The following is a 21246-nucleotide window of genomic DNA, read 5'->3' as shown; positions in this document are numbered from 1 at the left end:
CGCAAGTCTACCCAATCGGCCCCGCTCTGACCGCTAATCCTCACGCACTAATGCTACCACGCCTAAACCCTATTATCCGACCCTACCTCATAATTCCTAACCCATACCCTATACCCTGTACATTGCCGATAACGCAAAAATAAAAAAACTGCCGGCATATAGACACTCGAAGACTCGTGCCCGCCACGGCGCCCGTCAGATATAGCCGGCATGCCGGCATATCAAAGGCGCCCTCCTGATTAGCAAATCGTGACAAAAAATTCACAGTGGTGTGCATATATCAATGGGTGTGTGCTGCAGTCCGCAGAACTCAGTGTTTGAATGGTATTTACGTAGAATAATAAACACAAGACTGGTAAGTTTAATACACATGTGTACATTTACAACCGCACCCGAAGGTTTATATAAAACAGTGCCGCGTACCTGTGCGTGACACAGGATAGAAACAATGGTTATCAATCACAGATTTGACTCCCTTAACAATGCGGGCAAGCGCACTGGTAGGACTGGCAGGTGGTGACATCACTGTCTGTGACTGTCACCAGCATGATGTTTTGGCAAAATTTCTTTTGCGAAACCGGCAACTGTGTATGAAAATTTTTGAGTTTGGTCTAAATTGCATGTGAGCATAGTTCAATCGCCAAGAAGGGAGTCCTGGCTGTGTCATTCGGAAACCTATAATTACAAGCGCAAGCATATATAAAAGATGAGAAAGCAGTGGTGATGTATTGTAGAGGTAACACCCTGTCCTTGGTACTATGAGTTGCATCACGCCTCTTCATCTAGCATTCGTCATTGTAAGAAGCCTTTTTTCTAATTATAATTAAGGATAATTAGTTGGAAGCAGGTAGAGATAAGTTTTTATAAAGGCTGTGTGGTGAGCTACTCGACTGATGGCTTGTTTCTAGTGTAATCAATTTGAAGTTGATTTCAGTGTTTGCCCTGCATCAATCAATTGACACGAGCGAGGCATGCCGCCTCGCTCAAATTCTCAGCCGCCACGCAGAAATTTGTCCAAAACACCGCCGCGCTGACGAAAATCTCATACAATGCAGACTGTTAGAGCTTTAAAATAAAAACCGCACACTCGCGCAAACTCTGGGGCACGAGAGTCAATAAGTTAATTCGCACACCAACGGAATTGTACATGCCCAAATTTTAAAACAAAAAGCGTGTCAAACAGAAAGGAAAAAACACAAAAACAACCATTGATTAACTACACTGAATGCATTGATACACTTTTTCAAGACATTAAGCACATGCTCCGAAGTTCCTGTTACATTAAATTTAATCTTACCATTATCTCAAACATAGAAGGGGGCTGCTGCCCATCAATGAAACACCACGTTAGCCGATTTATTGACTTTAAACACACAAGGCTCAACATGGTGACGTTTAAAGCCAATCCGCGCACTCCCCCCAGCCTCCTTGCGTACATCAATGCATATGCGCCCCAGGCATCGTAACATCAGCCAAGCACTGGCTGATGCTGCACGCATCTCGCGGCGCTGCTCTCGGCGAATACGGAATCTTCGATAATCATAAAGTAGCGTCGTGGATACGCCGCCCTATCGCCAATCGGCACAACATGTATTCGTTTATCAATTTTGATATATAACTAAGAACCAAACAATTTGAAAAGTTCTAGACATATTTTTACTCAGCGACAACAGGGACGAGTCAGCTTAGCTTGCACCTGCCTTATATTATTTTCACTCCGAGACATGCGAGCCGGGCGAGGCAAGCTCAGCCACGCGCAAGGTGTCAGTGAAATGGCTAGAATGTACCAAATTCCATTTTTCCAAAAAAAATTCTGCCTGTGGTGGGTCAGCGTGCCCCATCCCCCTGACCCCAGTACCTACTGGGATGCACCTGATGTGCGACCCGACGAGTATTTTGATCTGATGCTGGATCGTGCACCTCTATAATTGATGGAAAACATTAGATGTATAGGAGTTCCAAGAAACGGTCATGTACATCACTGTGTTTTGTGTTGATGCTACTCTCACATCCTGGTTGGGTTAGGTTCATGGCAGTAGTTAGTAGTCGTATTACTACATTAGGTTGGCGTGTAATTGGCAAATTAAATGGTAAATATATATTCATTTTACATTATTCACTTATTTAGCCTGAAAAATGAAACTTGCTGTTATTAGAAAAGGAACCATAGCTATTTTCTTTTTTTTATTTCCTGTGCAGAAATGAGATAAAGAAAGTTACAATTGCCTACTAAAGGAATTTAACAGAATCCAATATTGCAGCTTTTAGTGTGGGTTAAATTATACATTAATGATTATACATTAATTATGCAATCCGGAGATACAGATTAAAACGTACGACACGATTTTCCATTATGTTGCCAGCAAACTGAATGTATAAACCGCCTAACTAAAGGCAGCTACTAACGACTCTTGCTCCCTCGGCGATGCGGTGTGGCTCGCTAGTAGCTGCCTTTTGTTTCAAGTTAGGCGGTTTATACATTCAGTTTGCTGGCAACATAATGGAAAATCGTGTCGTACGTTTTAGTCTGTATCTCCGGATTGCGGGTGTATACGAGGAAACGATTTCGCACGATGCTAGGCGAATGTACTGCACGATTTGAGCTCAAGTTGGTTGCGTTACGCGTAGTAAATCGTAGGTATTCTAAGGCTAGTAAATGATGAATTTCCCTTGTTTATTGAAGTCACACTCCTTCCCTATTATCAAGAGCTAATAATACCTAGAGTGTACAACGGTAAAACGGGAAAATGGTGCTATTTCACGACATGATTATTCTACTTTGCCTGCGAGTCTAGAATTTTATGGTATTGCATTAAGCAGAATTCTTTGCTCTCTAAAACAAGACCAACCGCTTGTCAATACGATACTCCTAGGCTGAGATATTGGCTCCTAAACCTCCCCTCCCACATGCCTCAAGCCGCCTCGTACCCCGGTAGCCACCAACCTACACGCCCCTAAGCATTTTGATTATCGATTTCCGTCACCGCTTGGAGCGCTAATAATTGATGTCACATGCCCAAATTTGGTTCTCTTACTACACCATATAGTAACTGAGCTGCGTTGTAGAAACTTAATTAAGAAAACATTGCTGGCTCCATCATGACGCGTGCTAGGAAAAATAATGGGGGATAAGGGCATAGGCGATGCCCCGAAAGTCACCTATGATAACCGAAACGCCGTTCATTCATAAAGTTATGGCGGAAAAACCGAACTTTCACGAAGCAACGCTTAGGGGCGTGTAGGTTGGTGACTACCGGGGTACGAGGCGGCTTGAGGCATGTGGGAGGGGAGGTTTAGGAGCCAATATCTCAGCCTAGGAGTATCGTATTGACAAGCGGTTGGTCTTGTTTTAGAGAGCAAAGAATTCTGCAATACCATAAAATTATTCTAGACTCGCAGGCAAAGTAGAATAATCATGTCGTGAAATAGCACTATTTTCCCGTTTTTCCGTTGTACACTCTAGGTATTATTAGCTCTTGCTATTATCTACTTCTGACGTGCATGTATTGATTTTAACCCTGTGGTGACAATAGCAAGAGAAGTCGCCTGCTGTTATAGGTAGGACCATGTACAGTCGTGTGGTAGCACGGTATTGCCTAGAGACATGTTCATCAGTTAAATCATTGAGTAATGCTGCCCCCTGTTTATATGAAGTTACAGTGATAGGGACTCCTGAGGAGGAATTGTTCGCAAGATGCAACAATTACAATTATTACTAGGTGCTGCGGGTACTTTTTTTTATCCAGAAGTAGATCCGATACAAGTGAAGTAAACTATTGATTTGAGGTGCATGTTGCATACACAAAACACAATGTTTTATGAGAGGGCACACGTGACCGCAAGTATAAAGAAACCTGGGCTGTCTGTACTAGATGGGTGTGCCAACATTTGAGTGGCGTGATACACAAGAAGTTACACAACAATGAATTTTTATGCCATACCCAACAACAAGTTTTGTTGTTTTGCGGTTAGCGTATGGTCAACACTGTCAATTGTTGGGCGCACATGTACGTGTGCCTTGTATAGATATGAAAAGAATCCATGCAGTGCAGCACTAACAGCAGTGTTATTGAGTGTATGCACGCGTGAGCATGTGTTTTTGGTGGGTGATTTCATCCAGTTTATGATTCCCACCAGAGCTAGATCACACGTGTGGGGCTGGAAGACCTTGGTCTTCGTAAATAGTGTTATCAGTGCTACACGTATTGTTTATTTGGCAAGTAGACTCGAATATAGAGAGTATAATATAAAGAAAAATTCGTCCCATCACTGCTATCTGTTGTTATCAGATAATACTAGTGGCATGAGTTCTTAGGCATGGATGGAGGTTATGTTTGTCATCCATAAAAACATCAAATTATTGTTAATGTGGCTGAAGGGGTCGTTGTCGTATCAGGTACTAGTACTACAGGTATGTACCCGAGGTACATGATATATGTATACACAAAGTGTACCAGACTTGTACTACAGAAGTGTACCCTAACCCTAACCCTAACCCTAACCCTAGCCCTAACACTAACCCTAAACATACCTCATATAAAACTATAAACATAATACTAAACAACCTAAAACTACCTCCTAATTATATAAAAATATAAACATAATACTAAACAACCTAAAACTACCTCGGGTACATATCTGTAGTACCTGATACGACAACGACCCCATCTGCGTTAATGTGAGGTTCAAAGCAAATTGCTTATTTTTGCTACAAATTTTGGTTACTGGTAAAACAACTCTAATTGGACATGATAGAGCAGTTTAGAGGAGACTGTCATTTTTGTTAGGGACAAGTCAGACGTTTATTTCTAGGCCTAAATGCTTCTGTTATTTATGTGGTGAGATAGAGTGCACTGTGTACATGCAATGTTTGTACGTAGGGCACAGCCTGGAGGACAACAACCACCAGTAGGAGGGGATGGGCAGCCACCTAGGCCCGCCGTGCAGTCAAAGCGGTTACAACAAACACAAGCACAAGTAGACGAGGTAAACACGTTAAATATTTATGCCTGTCCTCTTTTACTTGGAAGCATATACATCTAATTATTGACTTCGCAACACAGGCTATTCTAGTGCAGCATGTGCTATTCTACTACTTATTACTGTTAGCCATGTCATTATATTGTTCATTGTGAAATTTCATTATAGATTACCCATGTTTAGAATACATGTCTAGTTTCCACGCAGTAGCCAGTGTGTGAGTATATAATAAATGTGATGATATTGTGTCATACAGGTAGTGGATATTATGCGAGTAAATGTTGAGAAGGTGATAGAAAGGGACAACAAATTAACAGAACTGGATGATAGAGCAGGTAAGAATATTCATTTAGAGTTTAGTCGTTTACAAACACTGCAAAACTATTAAAAAGCCATTGTGCATCAAATGTCGCTGTAGATAGAATTCATTGTTCAAATGAATTATGTTGATTGATGGCTGATTGATTAGTAGTGATATTTCAATGATATATAAAAATGACAATTCAGCTGTTGGAGACAGCATGAATGCCAAGGCATGAAGTGGTTTACAAAATTTCAATAGCAGTATTTTCTAAGCAAATCAATTTTGCGTAGCAAGTATTTACCAGCTACATTTTACTCGTGGCATTTCGAAATTTTGGCGTGCATAAGTCAAATGTCAGATGGTAAAGCAATGTACAAGCGGTGTTTCATGTGACAAGCGGTGTTTCATGTGACAAGCGGTGTTTCATGTGACAAGTGATATGAATCTGCACCTATGAATGAACTTCTGATAAATGTCTTAATTAAAAAAAAATCTTTGTTTGTTATATTTAATAACATTGATAAAGCAAATGAGTATCAATGTACAAGAAACAGCAAATGCTATGAAATTTGAAACTGTAATCAAGTTACGACCGAAATATTATTAGGCCTAGTGCTATCAGCATTTGTATAGCAAAGAGCTGTGATGCAATCTTGTATTTGGGTAGCACTGTCTGAGATTTGTGTCGCATGTTGCGATGTGATACCGCTTATTTCATGCCTTGAATGCACTCGCCTATGTGTATGTATACATGTGTGTTTGTGAGTTTGCTTTAGAATCTATTCAATAATATCTTAATTATCTTTATAGATGCACTGCAGCAGGGAGCTTCACAGTTTGAGGCCAGTGCAGGGAAGCTGAAAAGGAAATACTGGTGGAAAAATTGCAAGGTCTGTTGCTTAGTCAATTAATTGGTTTCTATGAAGTGAAGCTATATATTAATTAACGATTAGTCATCGTAGAGTAAAAATGTAAATGTGTAGTTCAGTATGGTGTGTGATAATATGGGTTAGTTTATATATACATGTATGTTATATCTCCATATTTTCTAGAATGTTCATATATATATTAGTGCACACGAGTAGTTACCCTAAATTAGTGAATTGTTTGTTGGTGAATATTTTTATCATTCTTGGTTTCTTAATCAAAACACTGGACTAAGCGCTAGTTGATTGTTTAAACAGGCTTCATTGTCATTGTGCAAATACAGTAAAAGTGTTTAGTATGCCTGTGAGCTCTCACGTTATGTGTGTGTAGTGTGGCCATATGGCACATGTTACTCACTATTACCACATTCTTTTATTAATAAATTGTGGTCCGCTTGGCCACATCCGATACTCGTGTTCAAAACCAAAAAGCACTGCACATCATGGCCCTGTTGCTTTAAATTTTACCTTATCACACCTGCCTGAAATCACCATGCATGTGCCTACCAATCACAACCTCCTTCCTGCCACCGGCAGCGCTCTGAAGATGAGCCGAGCAAAGTAAATCAACTATATATCCGGTAACACTAACACACTAGACCCTGGCGTCACTCATATATTTTTTCTGGAATTGTGTTACAGATGATTGCCATAATGGTTGGGATAGGCCTAGTGATCGTAATAATTATAGTTGGTAAGTATGCTCAGAGTATGACTGCCATTAGTGGCGGTAGCTAGACTGCCCAAATTCGGTGCATCAGGCCTAAACCCTGCCTTACGAGCTCTGCTGATGAAAACCATGTGAGTGTCGTCTGTCTAGGCAGCCAACACTTACTAGTAGAGGCCTCTGGTGCAAGGAAAACAAATTTTTTTTCACGGGAGCTCTTCAAAAATCGTGGGAAAAATTGCTCTCATCAAAAATTGTACGGGAGCTACTTTGAGCCTCACGGGAGCGATTTCGGAGGTTTGAAGAGCGAATCGCTCATCGCTCCCGTGTATTTTTTACCCTGCTCCCGTGCTTGTTCAGCTGTAGAGTGCAGGGAGCTCGTACGGTGGGATGGGCTTGGTAATGTTAGCTGCATTTCATATTTCCTGTGCAGATAAATCGGCTAGTAGCGCTCATAGGGTCTATGTCCCCCAGGGTACTATCGGAGGGTAGGTACGGTTCGATATATCGGAACGTACCCTGGTAACTATCTGATATGGTTAGGGTTAGGGAGTAGGTGTAGGCGACTCCCTAGACTCGTTAGTGGAGTAGGCGAGGTACGGTCCGGCATATTAGATAGTACCAGGGTACGTTCCGATATATCGAACCGTACCCAGGGTACCCTCCGATAGTACCCTGGGGGACATAGACCATCTCAGCGTTAGTAGCAGACTCTCATTGTTATATCTACTGCTATTTTTTGGATGCACGCGATTATGGCCTGCAGCCGTCACTTTCATAATTGTTAAATCATTTTGTAGTTTGTTGTGAGTCGTACTGTATTTCTACTGCAGTCGTTTCAGTCACATTCATTGATTCCCATTTCCTGATTGACTAAAACGTTTCACATTTAATTTTGAAATTACGTTTAAGATAATTTTGGAAATTTCTATTTGCTTATCATGTGAGGCGCTAGCTGTTGTGCATGTATTTGTGTTTGTATAGCATGTTTTATTTCCTCCCTATCCTTTTTAGCAAGCCACCTTTGTTTGTTTCGATGTTCTGTTATCACTGTTTTGTATTGTGCTATTTTCTAGATCAATGTTAGGAGATGACGTATTGAGTCAGGTTTCAAGCTGTGTGTGTATGCAACCAATAATCCCAACTATGTGCCAGTTTAGAATTATGAAGCCAGTTATAGATAGCAATACCGAAGTGGTGGCTAGGCTTCATGAACGGCATCTGAACACTGAGATTACATAGTGCCACCTGACTGATGTGTGGTTGCACACAAACTACAGCTTCAAGCTAAAACAAATGTGCCTTGCAAGTATCTGCTTGGTTCTATTTTGGTTGTTATGTAAATAGTAACATTGAGGCCCGTTGTCAGAATCGTCGTAAAAGTCTATGCTAATTAATGTTAATTCTAGGATAACAATTATGACTGATTTAAACGTCACGAGAATAGCGTTGACAGAAACGCAACGCAGCTATGAGAAAACTGACAATAACAGGAACTTGGTAATTTGCTGGTTCGCACAGTCCTTGAAAAGTCCTTGAATTTGAGGGGAGTCTTTGAAAAGTACTCAATTAAATTTAGTAAATGTTGATTTTGTGCTTGAAAAGTCCTTAAATTTCATGAAAATGTTCTTTAATTTTTAGAAAGAATCCTTGCCTGTAATAAAAAGAAATTTTGTACCATCAATAAGGTGCAAACCTCAATAAAAATTGCGTTAAATGAGCTTAAAAAGCTATAGACACGATAGATAGTTAAATGATGATCACAAATTACAGTAAGTCACTAAAATCAGTCAGTAAATCAAGGTATGTTGTAGAAGTGACAGTATTTAGACGGGTTTGTTAATGTGATCCAGGTAAGTTTTAGAGGTGACAGTGATTAAGAATGGGGTTATTAAATTAATCCAGGTATGTTTTGTTCTGTGTATGAATTCCGATAAAATGTCTGATAAAATGTCCTTGAATTTCTGATAAAATGTCCTTGAAAAGTCCTTGAAAAGTCCTTGAAAAATTTTTCAGTCCTGTATGAACCATGTATGAGGGTGCCTATTAGATGAGAATCAATCACAATTAGATGCAATTAGATCGCTATAGCAATCTCTATAGCAATCGCTGTCGCAATAGCAATTAGATCGCTATTAGATGAGAATCAATCACAAAACTTAGTTTAACATACATTTATTGTGCGTGAGAGGAATGTATGCATACTATGAGGGTTAATCGTGTATAATTGTAAAATGATAAAAAACAACATGACCATACACGAATGAAAACGTGGTCATGCAATTTCATCGGTTATTATTCACACGCTATTAACTATCATAATATATGCATATATTCTGATCATGTACAATAAATATATGTAAATTAGAGTTTTGTGATCAATTCTTATTAATCAAATCAATGATACATCCAATCGGCAGCCGTGTGACAGTAAATTGTCATGTATCTGTTATCGTATTTTTAGCTCATCTGACATAGTCAGATGCAGCTTGTAGAATCGCTTGATCGTCCGTCCGTCCGTCCGTCCGGTCGTCCGTCAACAGTTGGGCACAAATCTTAACCGCTCGACGTACGGTCACGATATTCGGGTCGTTGGGGGGGATCGTCAAAACGAGTTGGGCTGTCGAAGCTGGGGAATCAAAGGTCAAAGGTCAAGAGGTGTAAAAGAAGGGGGAACATTCACTTCCTTAACTTAAGGTATAGGGAGGAAATGCAGAATTGCCGGCACAAATCTAAACGGCTCGACTAGCTCGTGATAGTCGGTGTATAGCATCATGGTAGGAAAACCATCACTGTGCCGAAATTGGAGGTCACAGGTCAAAGGTCATGGGCACAGGGCAGATTTTAGACATTTTCTGAGGACATGGTCTGACGGAGCGATTGAAAAAACTTTTTTGTTTCAGCGGTACCTAGCATTTTATGGCATTATTGAAAGGACCATGAACTCTACTTTCTTGCTGACATGCGAAGAGTAAGTGTCAGATAACCTTTTGACCCTCAAGAGGAGGGTATTAAACATGGATTTTGTTGACTGTCTGTTAGAAAGAATTTGACTGCCGGGTTTGCTATAAGATCATATACATGCCGCTGATGTATGAGGCCTACAATGTCACAGTGAAATTTCAAAAGCTAAATTGGTTAAAGAAGGTTATGCTCCTTAAATCGTATAATTTATATGGCATTCTGTAGTGTCAGTATGTTACATGTAACGTATGCCACTGCCAGTGCTACTCCGCAGTGCATGTGTTGTGGTCACTGTGGAGTTTTGCCTTAATTGGTTGCAGGTGCGCTCTCTATTGCGCAGCTGTAGGCTTGCGCGTAGGTAAATGGATGAGTGCTTACCTATTCTGTCTTGCAGATAGTTTGTTGCTACTACATATGATGGGAGCTTCCATCTTCAATCTGAAGACACTTAAACGTACGCGCCATCTCGTGGCAACTTCATAAGCGATCCCAACGAACATTCTTTGAGAAAGGTTCCTGATACCATCCCTGTGCATTCCACTGTTTCGGCGTGTATGTGAACACATTTGGGACTAACAGGGTTTACTGAGAATCCCACACTCCACCAAGAGTCCACGCGCAGAGACGTTAAATGAGCGCTGTCGCTATGCGGCACTTGTTCTCATAGCTGCGATCCATTTCTGTCAATGCTATTCTCTTAACATTTTAACATTAATCGTTAGTGTTATCATAGTATTTACATTACTTTATCATGTTTCTGACAATGGGCATCTGGTTTATTGATCTATATGCAGTTTAGCTGCATGACAATGCTACACACATCTGCTAGTGTATTGGAGAATGGAGTTTTATCTCGATATGGTTTGGTTTTTAGCATTATTATGGCAGGTAAGGTGGTATTACCTAGCTTTAGTTTCCATTACCATACGTATTTAACAGGACCATCTAAACAGGAGCATGTGAACAGACATCTTTACATTGCCCAACTGCTACCGATTTTACGTTAATTACCACATAAATTTTGTATTAATTATCTATAGGCTACATTTTTTCTATCAGACTAATGCTGTGCACTATCTACTACACTTGTTCGGACCACAGCTACTAAGCGAGCACGCATGTGATTAGCAAGTTTGTTTTTTGTCATTACTCCTTCGAGCATTAAATGTTTGGAACTCAAAGTTCGTGTCCCATGCGTGCGGTCTATGTTGGTCTAACACATTCTCTTTTTCCTTAATGCTTCTGTGCTACAGTCTGGATAGCCACAAAGTATGCATAAAGCCAGCCGGATGTCTCGCTGTGGCTTCAGCCAAGTTTGGAATAAGTTAGCTGTCACCTTCAAGCATATTTCCATTGTCATCATAGTCTTGTAAATTCAGGGTTACTTAATTGGTATCACTACAATATATGCTAGTGCTTTGCAATTTATTCAAGAGATGGCAGCACAGATACCTGGCTCCCGTATTATGTAGTGTATTCTGTATCTTTTAGAAATTAGAATATTACTGTGACAAGAGCTATGGCCCTGTATTATGTGCCTTTAAATGATCTATTTGAAATGATTTAAATTGGGATAAGGCCATAGAAGTGTGACATGTCCTGTCCACTTACTTCTGTTGTATTGTAATCGAATATATAGTTGTGACGGTATTGTCTACGTTCCCTGAAGGTTTTTTTTAGTTCAAGGGTCACAAAGTGCAAAGCAGGTGTGCCATGGAAAATGCTTAATTGTTACAAAGTTGATAAGCTTAGGAATCTCGTTGATGTGCATGTGTGACAGACCTAGAGATATAGATAGGAGGATATAGATATAGATATAGATATAGAAGGATGTAGGAACAATTTGAAAATGTGAGTTAGTGTGAGACTCACTGAAACTCCTTTCTGTAGCCGTTTTCATTCATATGCACAATCCGCAGATGTGGATATAACATTGCTTGAGAATGAACTCTGATTTCTGTTACCTGAAATGTGGTACTCGTAAAAGCCGTGCTTGGACAAGCCTTTTACTCTTTTTAAGATTTCAATATCTTAGAAGTCATCTGATATTTAGTGCCTGGTTAGCTGAGCATAGTTGCTTGGATTTAATGAGTGCTGTGCCTGAATGGTGTAGACAAATGTTTCACCCGTGTCATCACATATGCAGTCCACGAAATTTTCGCTATTAGCGCCGGTTCAACCCCCTAAACTGCCGGTTCAAACTCCCTCCATATAATCAGTCCACTTGGCCTATTCAAAATTTTGCCTATCTTGCCTTTATATCAACAATATTTACCAATTTCCTGACTAGTTTTTACTTGGTGACTACTAAGAAGTAAATCATGGCCTGTTCACATTTTGGCTAATTTCATGCCCTGTATATTATGTATAGTAGTTGGCTAATAGTGCACAAGCTTGCTGACAGAAGCTATTATAGCTAACAGTCAGATGGCTCGACCTTTGGCTTCTTTGTTCGAGTTTGATTTACGCACGCCCCGATTATTGGTCCCAGGTTGGAGTTCAAACAGCCGCATTCCACCAGACATGCTGGAGTGAAGCATTCTCAGTGACATAATTAATTGGGTGATATTTTACCTTGCAGAGCTTGCTAACATGCAGAGTGAACTCAGCGAGCATATACGCGTTACTTACCCCTGCAGCTGTTGTTACCAACGAACTGTGTAGTATTTTACAGTTATGAGACGAAGGGGTTACTTGTCAATGTTCTATATGCAAAGAAAATTTTTGGGCTAGTGTATGTAACTCAAAGGTTGGTTCCCTATGTGTTTTGTTTTGCTGTTATGAACAAATGAACAACACAAGGTAAAATACTACGCTAATAAAACGGAGGTAGGGTGTCTTAGTTGTTGTTAATGTTTATGAACGCTAGTCTTGCTAGATATACGTGGATAATTAGATGAGAAGAATGTACAGGTAGCATTGTTTGTTGTAAATATTTAATGCAGACAGCAGTTCTGTATTATGTAATGACATAAATTAAAAACAATATGTGTGTATACATACATGCGTTTGTACTCACGTGCTTATGCGCAGACACACGCGCGTCTACATATATATGTTACTAGTACACATATAAGTGTGTATCGTGCATGTGTAAAATTGTTCACTATTACCTGTGTCTAGAACCAAGTAATTGACTCGGATGTCGTTTGTGTTCCTCAGCTTTCGATGTATGCAGAACTTTAGCGATCGGTGGATTAAATGTCTGTCATTGTTTGTACTACCTGCTGCTATCAGTGTTTGTTACATTCTATCTGTTTGCTTGTCACATGTATCCCTAACAGTGAGTGAAGCCCATTCTGTACTCTCGCATGTCAGTGTTCACACACACGAGAAGTGCATCGAAACCTATCTTCCCATAGGAGTCATCCTCATTGCGATTTACACCAGCCACATCTTATTTTTAATCCATACGTTTTGTTACCCGACTACGTTGCAGTTTTGACCAATTTATTTTTTCGTGCATAGTTTGGGCGGTGACGAGCGCTAAAGGGGACGATGAAACGCCGGCCAAAACGACAGTGGCACCTAAGTAACGCCACCAATACAATCACCGTTCTGTCACTACTTCAAGGGATTCCATATTTGAGGTCGCCCTGATCACACACAGAACAAGAGAGGGGCGTAAGCGTGTTCACTGTGTATTTGTCTCGGTGTGCAAAGAATCTAACTGCTGCCTTGATATTGCGGCTAATCAAAATTTTCCTAGCAAAGATGTTTTCTGTGAGATGTCGGGCTTCTTTAATCTATCTAAGTGTTTCGGTGGATGAGGGGGGGGGGGCTTGCCGAGGTTGCTGGTCAATGTCATTATTGTCACTCGTAATTTCTCACTGAGCCAGTGGCACTCATTGTTTATGGTCAGTTGCATGTTCATTGTTCAGGCCTAAGTTGTGTTGTGTCGCACATTTGCATAGCATCAATCTGGCTATTGCTTGGCCTCAGTGTAACATTGAAGTTTGTCGTGCGTGTTAACTGCGGGTACTACTAGTAGTATGCAGTCGCTGATTACTTACTTGTGAGCATACATATGATTTCAGATTGTATCAGTCAATTAGCACAGACAATTCGTGGTTTTCCGTTATACCGACACGTGAAATGTGCAGAATATCTGTATGTATATGTGTGCGTACGGGCGTGCGTGCGTGCCTGCGTGAGTGTGTAAATTAATATATATATGTATACTCACGTATACGGATATATAGCATGTGTGATATATCGTGGAAATGGCTACGTAAATGGCTACGTAAATGGCCATAGATTGAGTTTATGGTCTTACATTGATTGCGAAACCGAAAATTACGAGACGTTGATTTTTCTTGCAGGTAGCATTGTGTGACACCGCCTGGTGTTCTATATGTTGTGTCATGCACTATTTACAATTGTTGAACGTGTATGGTAATTGTTAAAACCTATAACTGTTGGGTATTTCATCAACACGTACTGTAACCATGGGAAATTGCTTATGTGGAACATGTCATCATTGGTTGCTGTAACTGTGGATACCTGTGATTATTGAACATTTCGTGCGTTAAATTTAGTCGTGTCGTCAATAGTATATTTATTCAAGGTCGGCAATGTCGCTGAAATTTAGTAACAGGCAATGGTAGATGTGAGGGTGCATGTGTGCTGTCTATGTTATAAAATGTGAGTTGTTTACGAAAAAAAAAACTGGTCGCATGACGTTCTACGCCGACATATAGTCAAATATCGTCGGTATATAGTAGACTATGGCGCTGCCAGGGTCTGCAGAACTGATTCTATCACAATCTAGTGACGCCATGTTGCAATTTGTTAGTAATGCTTTCTGTTTAATCTCGCGCAGGTGTCACACTTAGAAGTTTTTATTCGCTCTTCCGTCAGTAAAATAAAACGTGTTCGTTTTGAATTCCCTTCCATCTTTTCGATTCACCTCTCGTTATCCACAATGTCCCCAAAGCCGCATCTTTTACATGCTGCAAACCAGTAAATGTCGGTGCGATGCTGGAAAATTTAATTCAACAGTTAATTCAAAATTTCGTTTTGTTTCGACGGGTTCGTTGCGTAAAACAGGCGTACTAACGACTGGTGTTGATTGTGTGAAACGCGCACCGTCATGTTTGCCTCGCTTGGCAGAAAGAGTGAATGAATCGTTGGTCTTCTGACGATGTGTTTATGATAGTAATTTCTGTCGCAGTTAATAAACTTACTAGTGAAGGATGTACGGTATAGAATGACTACATTCTATAAGCAGTCATATGAAGTTAATTTCGGCAGTAATCTCCATATATATGTAAAGTCCTTGCGTGGGAAAACAATGACCTTATTAATGATTAAATGATTAATTAATGAGTTTGTGGTACGCTGATTGAATGTAATGAGAAATATCAAGAGCGTATTAAGAAATTCTTAATATGCTCTTGGAAATATTGAGATTTCGTTATCACGTGTTACAGATTGAAAGGCATTGCATATACATGACGCTGTCTTGTACATCCCCTGTTTTGTTTATCCAGAATGATTATTAACAACTGATAAGTATAATATTTCATATAAATAAATAAATAAATAAATAAATGACAGACGTGCGTATATGTTTATTAATTTAAATCTCCATCTACGTGTGCGTAAGCGGGTGCAAATGTGATCTTTATGTGTAAACGCTTTTCTTATGTATTCACATTGACATTTCCACTGCAGGCATAGAAGGGAGAACTTGAAGAAGACCTGAAAAATAAACAAAGGCGCATTTTCCTAGGCACAACAGATTTCCATCATTAGGCACCACCCAGCAGGCACGCGCCGTACGTTTTGGTTTGGTTGCGACATCGCCAATTTATAGTCATATTCATTGTAGTCACCAGTTCGCTTATAGCTTTAAAAACCATCGCGGTTTTAATATGCGCTCCTGGCCTATTCAGAAATAATTCGACAAACACATTTGGCGCACATTGCAGTGAGTTGTACTGTTGTAAATCGTCGAGCAGTTTAGCAGTAATACACGAGCACAAGCGCTAAAATCATATCAGCGCTTCGTTTCTGTAAGATGAAATTCAATGGTAGCAGGGAATGTCAGAAAATACAATCTAACACATACATGGCGCATCTTCTAACTACCCAATGAGCCAGTACGGCACAGTAACAAATCTCACATAAATAAATAGTCCAAACTGCAATGCGGTTGTGGAATAACAATGAATATATCACACCTCTTGTGTTGCTGAATTCAGTTTTTTTATTCAAGTTCAGTTAGTTCAATTTGAAATTGTTTTTGAGTGTAGGCCCTATACCTGCCCAGGCTGCCTCCATCTTCTAGAACGGCCTCAATTTCAGAAAATAAATGAATACTCTAGTTGTTCCTATCGGTGCATCTATCTGGAAGAATTCGTTTTTCTTTTTGCTCAGCTACCATACATCTGCGATTCTCATCAACAGTATATGTATTAGACAATATATACAACGTATAAAGATTATATTTCCGAATCGTGGATCGCGATATGCGTATACAATCTAATATTAGTATTGTATCGTAAATCGCGATTCACGTCTGAGAAATTCTGCTTCGGAAATACAGTTTTTATATATCGTGCCATTATTCATTCGACCCATTTCTGATTATACATACACTTTTGATAGTAAATGTTAGTACTAACGCTGTACGTAAGCCTAATAATTTTATAGACATTGAAATCCTTCTACACGAGTCTTTCTAGGAATAAATGCGCATCTAAACGTTCTAGGCTCAATCATGTTCTCGGATATTTTTTTAGGTAAACTGCATCCCTCATCACCTTCTCATGCATTCATACACAGATTACAGATGGGGGGGGGGTTGTCGTCCTTTCCAGTAACCAAACTGAAGGCTCACAATTAGTCTCCTTAAAAGCAGCGCAGAATCTAGGAGACAAAAATAGCTTAAAATAACAAACATATACTAATTAGAAAATAGGGTTGCTTCGCGCACGGGTGCGTCTGCGTAAGTGGGTATCTGGGTAGGTCATACACGTAATGTGCGTGTATGCGACTTCGAATCAAATACAATGTTTAGTTACCAAACGGCACATCTTAAGAAGACGTATTTCCTAATCCTACGATTGGTTGGTTAGAGGGTTGAGGCAGTTATTTCCGCAACGCGGGAAAACGTGGTGTACGTGGTGAACGTGGTGTACGTGGGAAGCGTGGTGTTTTAATTATCTGGGAACCGCGCGAATTAAATTCCATGTAGATATGGGAACATTCGAAATGGACCATGCAACCCGTTCCCTCTGTTAGTAGCTAGGTGGTCATGTGTTGTCATATACTTGAAGAGAGGCCGATTGTCGCAGGATGTCTGGGCAGCATCTCGTTTCATTATGGTAAAACGAGTTTTTTTAGAAATTCCATCAATGAAAGTAATATTAGTAATATTAGTAATGAAAGTAAGTTAGTGGAAGTTCACTTATATATATATATATTAATATTTCTGCAGTTTTCTAACGCAGATGGTCTCGACCATATTGCTCACAACTGCTAGTGAGAGTCACAGATAATCACTGTAATAAAAATGCAATCTTCGCGTGACTTCAAAGGTCAAAGCATGCCGTCGCCGGTGTGCAGATATCTATGGTCGCCGCTTGGTGGCAGCACCTTCCACAAACACAAAAAACATGGCTGCCGCCAGCAAAAATTTGCATTTTCTATTCATGCATTGATATTATTTCATTTATGTGCCGTGTGAAACATACGGTGGGAAATTGGTAATGCATTAGGTAGTTACTTACTAGCTATAATCGTATTAATAAATAGTGCCATGATATATGCCGAGAAAGATAAATGGCTAGCGATATTCTAACATTTGTCACTGCTAGTGCTACTGAGTACTGTAGACGTGTAGGTGGGTGAATGAAGGTGCCTCCCTTTCATTACATAATACATTTAACAAGCGTCGAGAACATGCATTTGTTCAACCGCAGAGTTGTTGGTTATATGTATGTCAATTCCAAAATGGGTACAAACGTGTACTGACAGGTCATTTAATCACGGAAATAAACTGTCCAATTTTAGAATGGTTCATTTTCATTTTGACTTGATTTATTATAATATTAACTATTTAAACTAAAGCCTAAAGGGGTACGCAAAACACTATATAAATTAGGCGTAGAATTTTCACAAACGACACATGCAATTTTATTTGATTCCTTCTGCCAATGTTCTCAAGAGCTCTCTACATTTTACTCCTTTGCTACCGAGTGTGTGTCGCGAACCTATTTCTATGGGCATGTTTTTTTGCCTTGGTACGGAGTCTCGATTTCTTGACCGCTAGGTCAATAATTTGTGATGTGGATCAGTGATCAGTTTTGATCCGACTTGATTTCTTTGCTTATATTGTGCACTGTACAATGAATTTATGGTGTCTCCCATTTCACATCACATCATGGAACTTGCTATGAGCATGAAAAACATTATTAATGCTAGCAAGAGTTTACATTCTGTTTTACATATTTTTGCCTTTGAATTTACTGATTGTATGTAATGTTTACGAACACAAGTTAGAAACAACAGGATCACAATGCAGTGGCAGGAAGAGCTGTTGGAACTTGCTCGGCAGTTGAAGCAAGAACATCTCTTTGTTACTTCTGAGCGCTACCATCTACAGCAGCTCTATGAAGAGGTTGGTTGAGTTCATGTACATCATTGTATAATCTGGGGAATAATGAATTAAGATATATACAACATGTGCATCATGTATAAAAAAAATCACACACATGTAATTTAAGTACATATTCATCTAGAGCATGTTGGAATGACAGAAACACAAGCTTTAGTGGAAGTGTACGTCATTTAAAGGCAAACTAGGCCCATTGATTATGCAATGTTGACGAATGCTAGAGTAACTGGCACCTTGTGTAGTTAATAAGGCTGAGAGGGTCTATGTCCCCCAGGGTACTGCCGGAACGTACCCTGGTACTATCTAATATGCGCCGGACCGTACCTGCCTACTCACTAACGAGTCTTTAGGGAGTCGCTCTACGCGCTTCTACTCCCTACCCTAACCCTAAGCCCTAGCCTAACCCTTGCTTAACGCATTTCAATAGTGTTACCAGGGATACGTTCCGGGCAGTACCCTGGGGGACATAGACCCTATGAGCGTTAATAAGTGCATAACCTTACATACAAATGCATATTAGTTTGTCCAATATCACTGCTGGTCGTTACTAAGAAATGTCGAATTGAATCCGCAGTCCAAGAAATCAGTCTGTTACGAACAGTTTATCAAACCGCGTGCCGGCCGCAGGCGGGTGGTGATACAGATTTAGTGCACCGCCGACACATTTTTGCATGCATGGCTTTTGGCCATACGCAATGCTATCAATCAGTGATTTTCTTATAAACATCGGAACCGCTTGCTGATAAGGAACTTTTTGTCAGGGCTGTCCATGTGCGTCCGTGATTAGTACGTGTGTTTTACTCCATTTCCATGTTTAGTCCGTGGCCAGCGTGGTTACACTCAATGGGCCTATTATGCCTTTAACATGTTCAGCCTAGCAATATATATAATGTAACCACTGGGATATATTCGATATAACCTAGATGTGGTGATTTAAAATGTGAGCTGGTAAATGTTGTTGCAGCACTGATATATAAAAGGAACAATTTACAGTGACGTGATCTATATGCTACCACTCGTGCATTGATCTACTTGTTAACAACACCAGGTTAGCAAGTCTGGAGAGAAGATGTTTCATGTTGCCTGGGTGACGAGTCAGCAGAAGTTGATTCTAGAGCGGCTGATCCTAGCCAAGCTGAACCCATCACAGTGTTACAGCGTCGTCAATGCCCTCGATAGCGTTCAGTTTATCGACGGCTACAAACAGCTTGGATTTCATGAATCTACATATGGTAATCCTGCTAGAGGAGGGGATTTCTGTACGCATTCTCGCACCAACCTACGAGTTAATTTTGAAGGGTTGAATGTATGTACCAGAATGGGATTGGTCCTTGAAGTTAACTGACTTTGTGCAATAGCAAAGATAGTGTGAAGGCTCGTTATAACTATGTATATCTGAGTAGTTTTGAAAGTCGGGTGACGTTGAAACCTGTAATTTCAATAGTTTTGCAAAGGTAAGGAAGTTTTGGTGTAAAGTTCAGTCAGAGCAGTCTAACCTATTTTGTGTATGCTAGCCACTATGGCACAATATATATAGCACAAGTGAATAGATTCTTACTTTTATTTACCACATGATTTGAATTTCATTGGTGAACGTCTTGAAACATTTCATCATTGAATTGTTTATAATTATGTTAGTATATCATTTAGTCATTACTTATTGTCTCCTTATTTTCTTAGGTGACTTTTTGAAGGCATTTAGGGAGAATGCTAAACTGGCAGCAACATGTCTTGTCCATGGCGAGACTCTTAATCAGGAGGAAATGCAGAATGTAGCATATATTATAATGTCAGCCGTCTACAGTAACAGTGTCCTGCCTGAGGATGAACGGTAAAGGCTTTTATTCCATCATCGTAGTACATTATCTTCAGTTAACAAGCTCAATCCGTAAAAAGAGTAGCTTTGCTAGGCAAAACCTGTCACAAGAAATCAAAGTAACACAGTTGCCTTGGTTCAAACTCACACACCCTAATATATGCTCCACACTGAGCTGAAACAAAAGAAAAAAGGCATTTTATAATAAACTTGAGAAACGCTAAAACTCATTGGTGAGGGCGTCACTTACCATAGCAGGTCATATCCGAGTGTTTTGCAAAGGTTTTTAATGTCCGTCCATTGAGCACAGTGTGATTTTAGCTATTGTGTATTACTGTCTGAGTTTATCTGTTAGTTAATAGAAACACAGGTGAAGGTGACATGCAGGTCTTAGCTCGTTGACAATCGTGTAATTAAACAATTAAATCAGCAGATTGACCGGGCAGTAATTCTGCTTGTGACGGACACCATTCCTGGTCAAAGGCTGGCTGCTGCTGCTGCTGCTTCCTTACATTGTAATGGCTGTCATTGTAGTGTATAACCCATCCATATTATAGTGTTTCAATTGATCATAATTACACTCATTAGATGGAGTTGTTGTACCAGATGATGTATTGAAAAGGAGGCTCTTATTATGGCGCGTAAATAAACAGCAGTAAAGCCAAATCTGTGTTGGTGGTTAAATCCAGAAATATAGAACAGTAAACGTTACACTCATGTTGTGCTGTTTTGCGCAGGTATGTACTGGAAATGCTCAAGTGGTTGATGGAGCTACAGCTTGCAAAGGCCGATGATCCGCGTCGTCTACTGCGGCGCGGATCCTGCGCCTTCAGCACAATCTATAAGGTTCGTATGGCCGTGACGCCCCTGCGTGAGATCACATACTGGTATATACCTCCGTGTGAGACCACATACTGGTATATACCCTCGTGTGAGATCACATACTGGTATATACCTCCGTGTGAG

General features: G+C 40.1%; 2 protein-coding genes across 4 annotated transcripts in view; both read left to right on the top strand.

The window, feature by feature from the left end:
* Nucleotides 1-15399, top strand: part of LOC106821233 (synaptobrevin-like) — a 25353-nt gene extending 9954 nt beyond the window's left edge. The window contains exons 2-6 of one of the 3 annotated variants that reach the window (XM_014825944.1): nt 4881-4986; nt 5237-5315; nt 6095-6174; nt 6853-6904; nt 13310-15399. In XM_014825944.1, coding sequence (XP_014681430.1) covers nt 4881-4986; nt 5237-5315; nt 6095-6174; nt 6853-6904; nt 13310-13377 — 385 coding nt within the window. In that variant the 3' untranslated portion in view covers nt 13378-15399. Of the gene's footprint in view, nt 1-4880; nt 4987-5236; nt 5316-6094; nt 6175-6852; nt 6905-11094; nt 12126-12422 lie in introns of those variants that run through there. The other 2 variants (XM_014825942.1, XM_014825945.1) reach the window with 2 other exon arrangements.
* Nucleotides 15400-17467: 2068 nt separating this feature from the next.
* Nucleotides 17468-21246, top strand: part of LOC106821219 (GTPase-activating protein and VPS9 domain-containing protein 1-like) — a 31493-nt gene continuing 27714 nt past the window's right edge. The window contains exons 1-5 of the mRNA XM_014825927.1: nt 17468-17553; nt 18346-18467; nt 19513-19696; nt 20145-20295; nt 21018-21126. Coding sequence (XP_014681413.1) covers nt 18366-18467; nt 19513-19696; nt 20145-20295; nt 21018-21126 — 546 coding nt within the window. The 5' untranslated portion in view covers nt 17468-17553; nt 18346-18365. The remainder of the gene's footprint in view (nt 17554-18345; nt 18468-19512; nt 19697-20144; nt 20296-21017; nt 21127-21246) is intronic.

This window comes from Priapulus caudatus, unplaced genomic scaffold (assembly GCF_000485595.1).
Source record: "Priapulus caudatus unplaced genomic scaffold, Priapulus_caudatus-5.0.1 Scaffold64, whole genome shotgun sequence".
Lineage (NCBI taxonomy): Eukaryota > Metazoa > Priapulida > Priapulimorpha > Priapulimorphida > Priapulidae > Priapulus > Priapulus caudatus.
The sequence above is the reverse complement of the archived record's forward strand: the minus strand, read 5'-3'. Positions and strand labels throughout refer to the sequence as shown.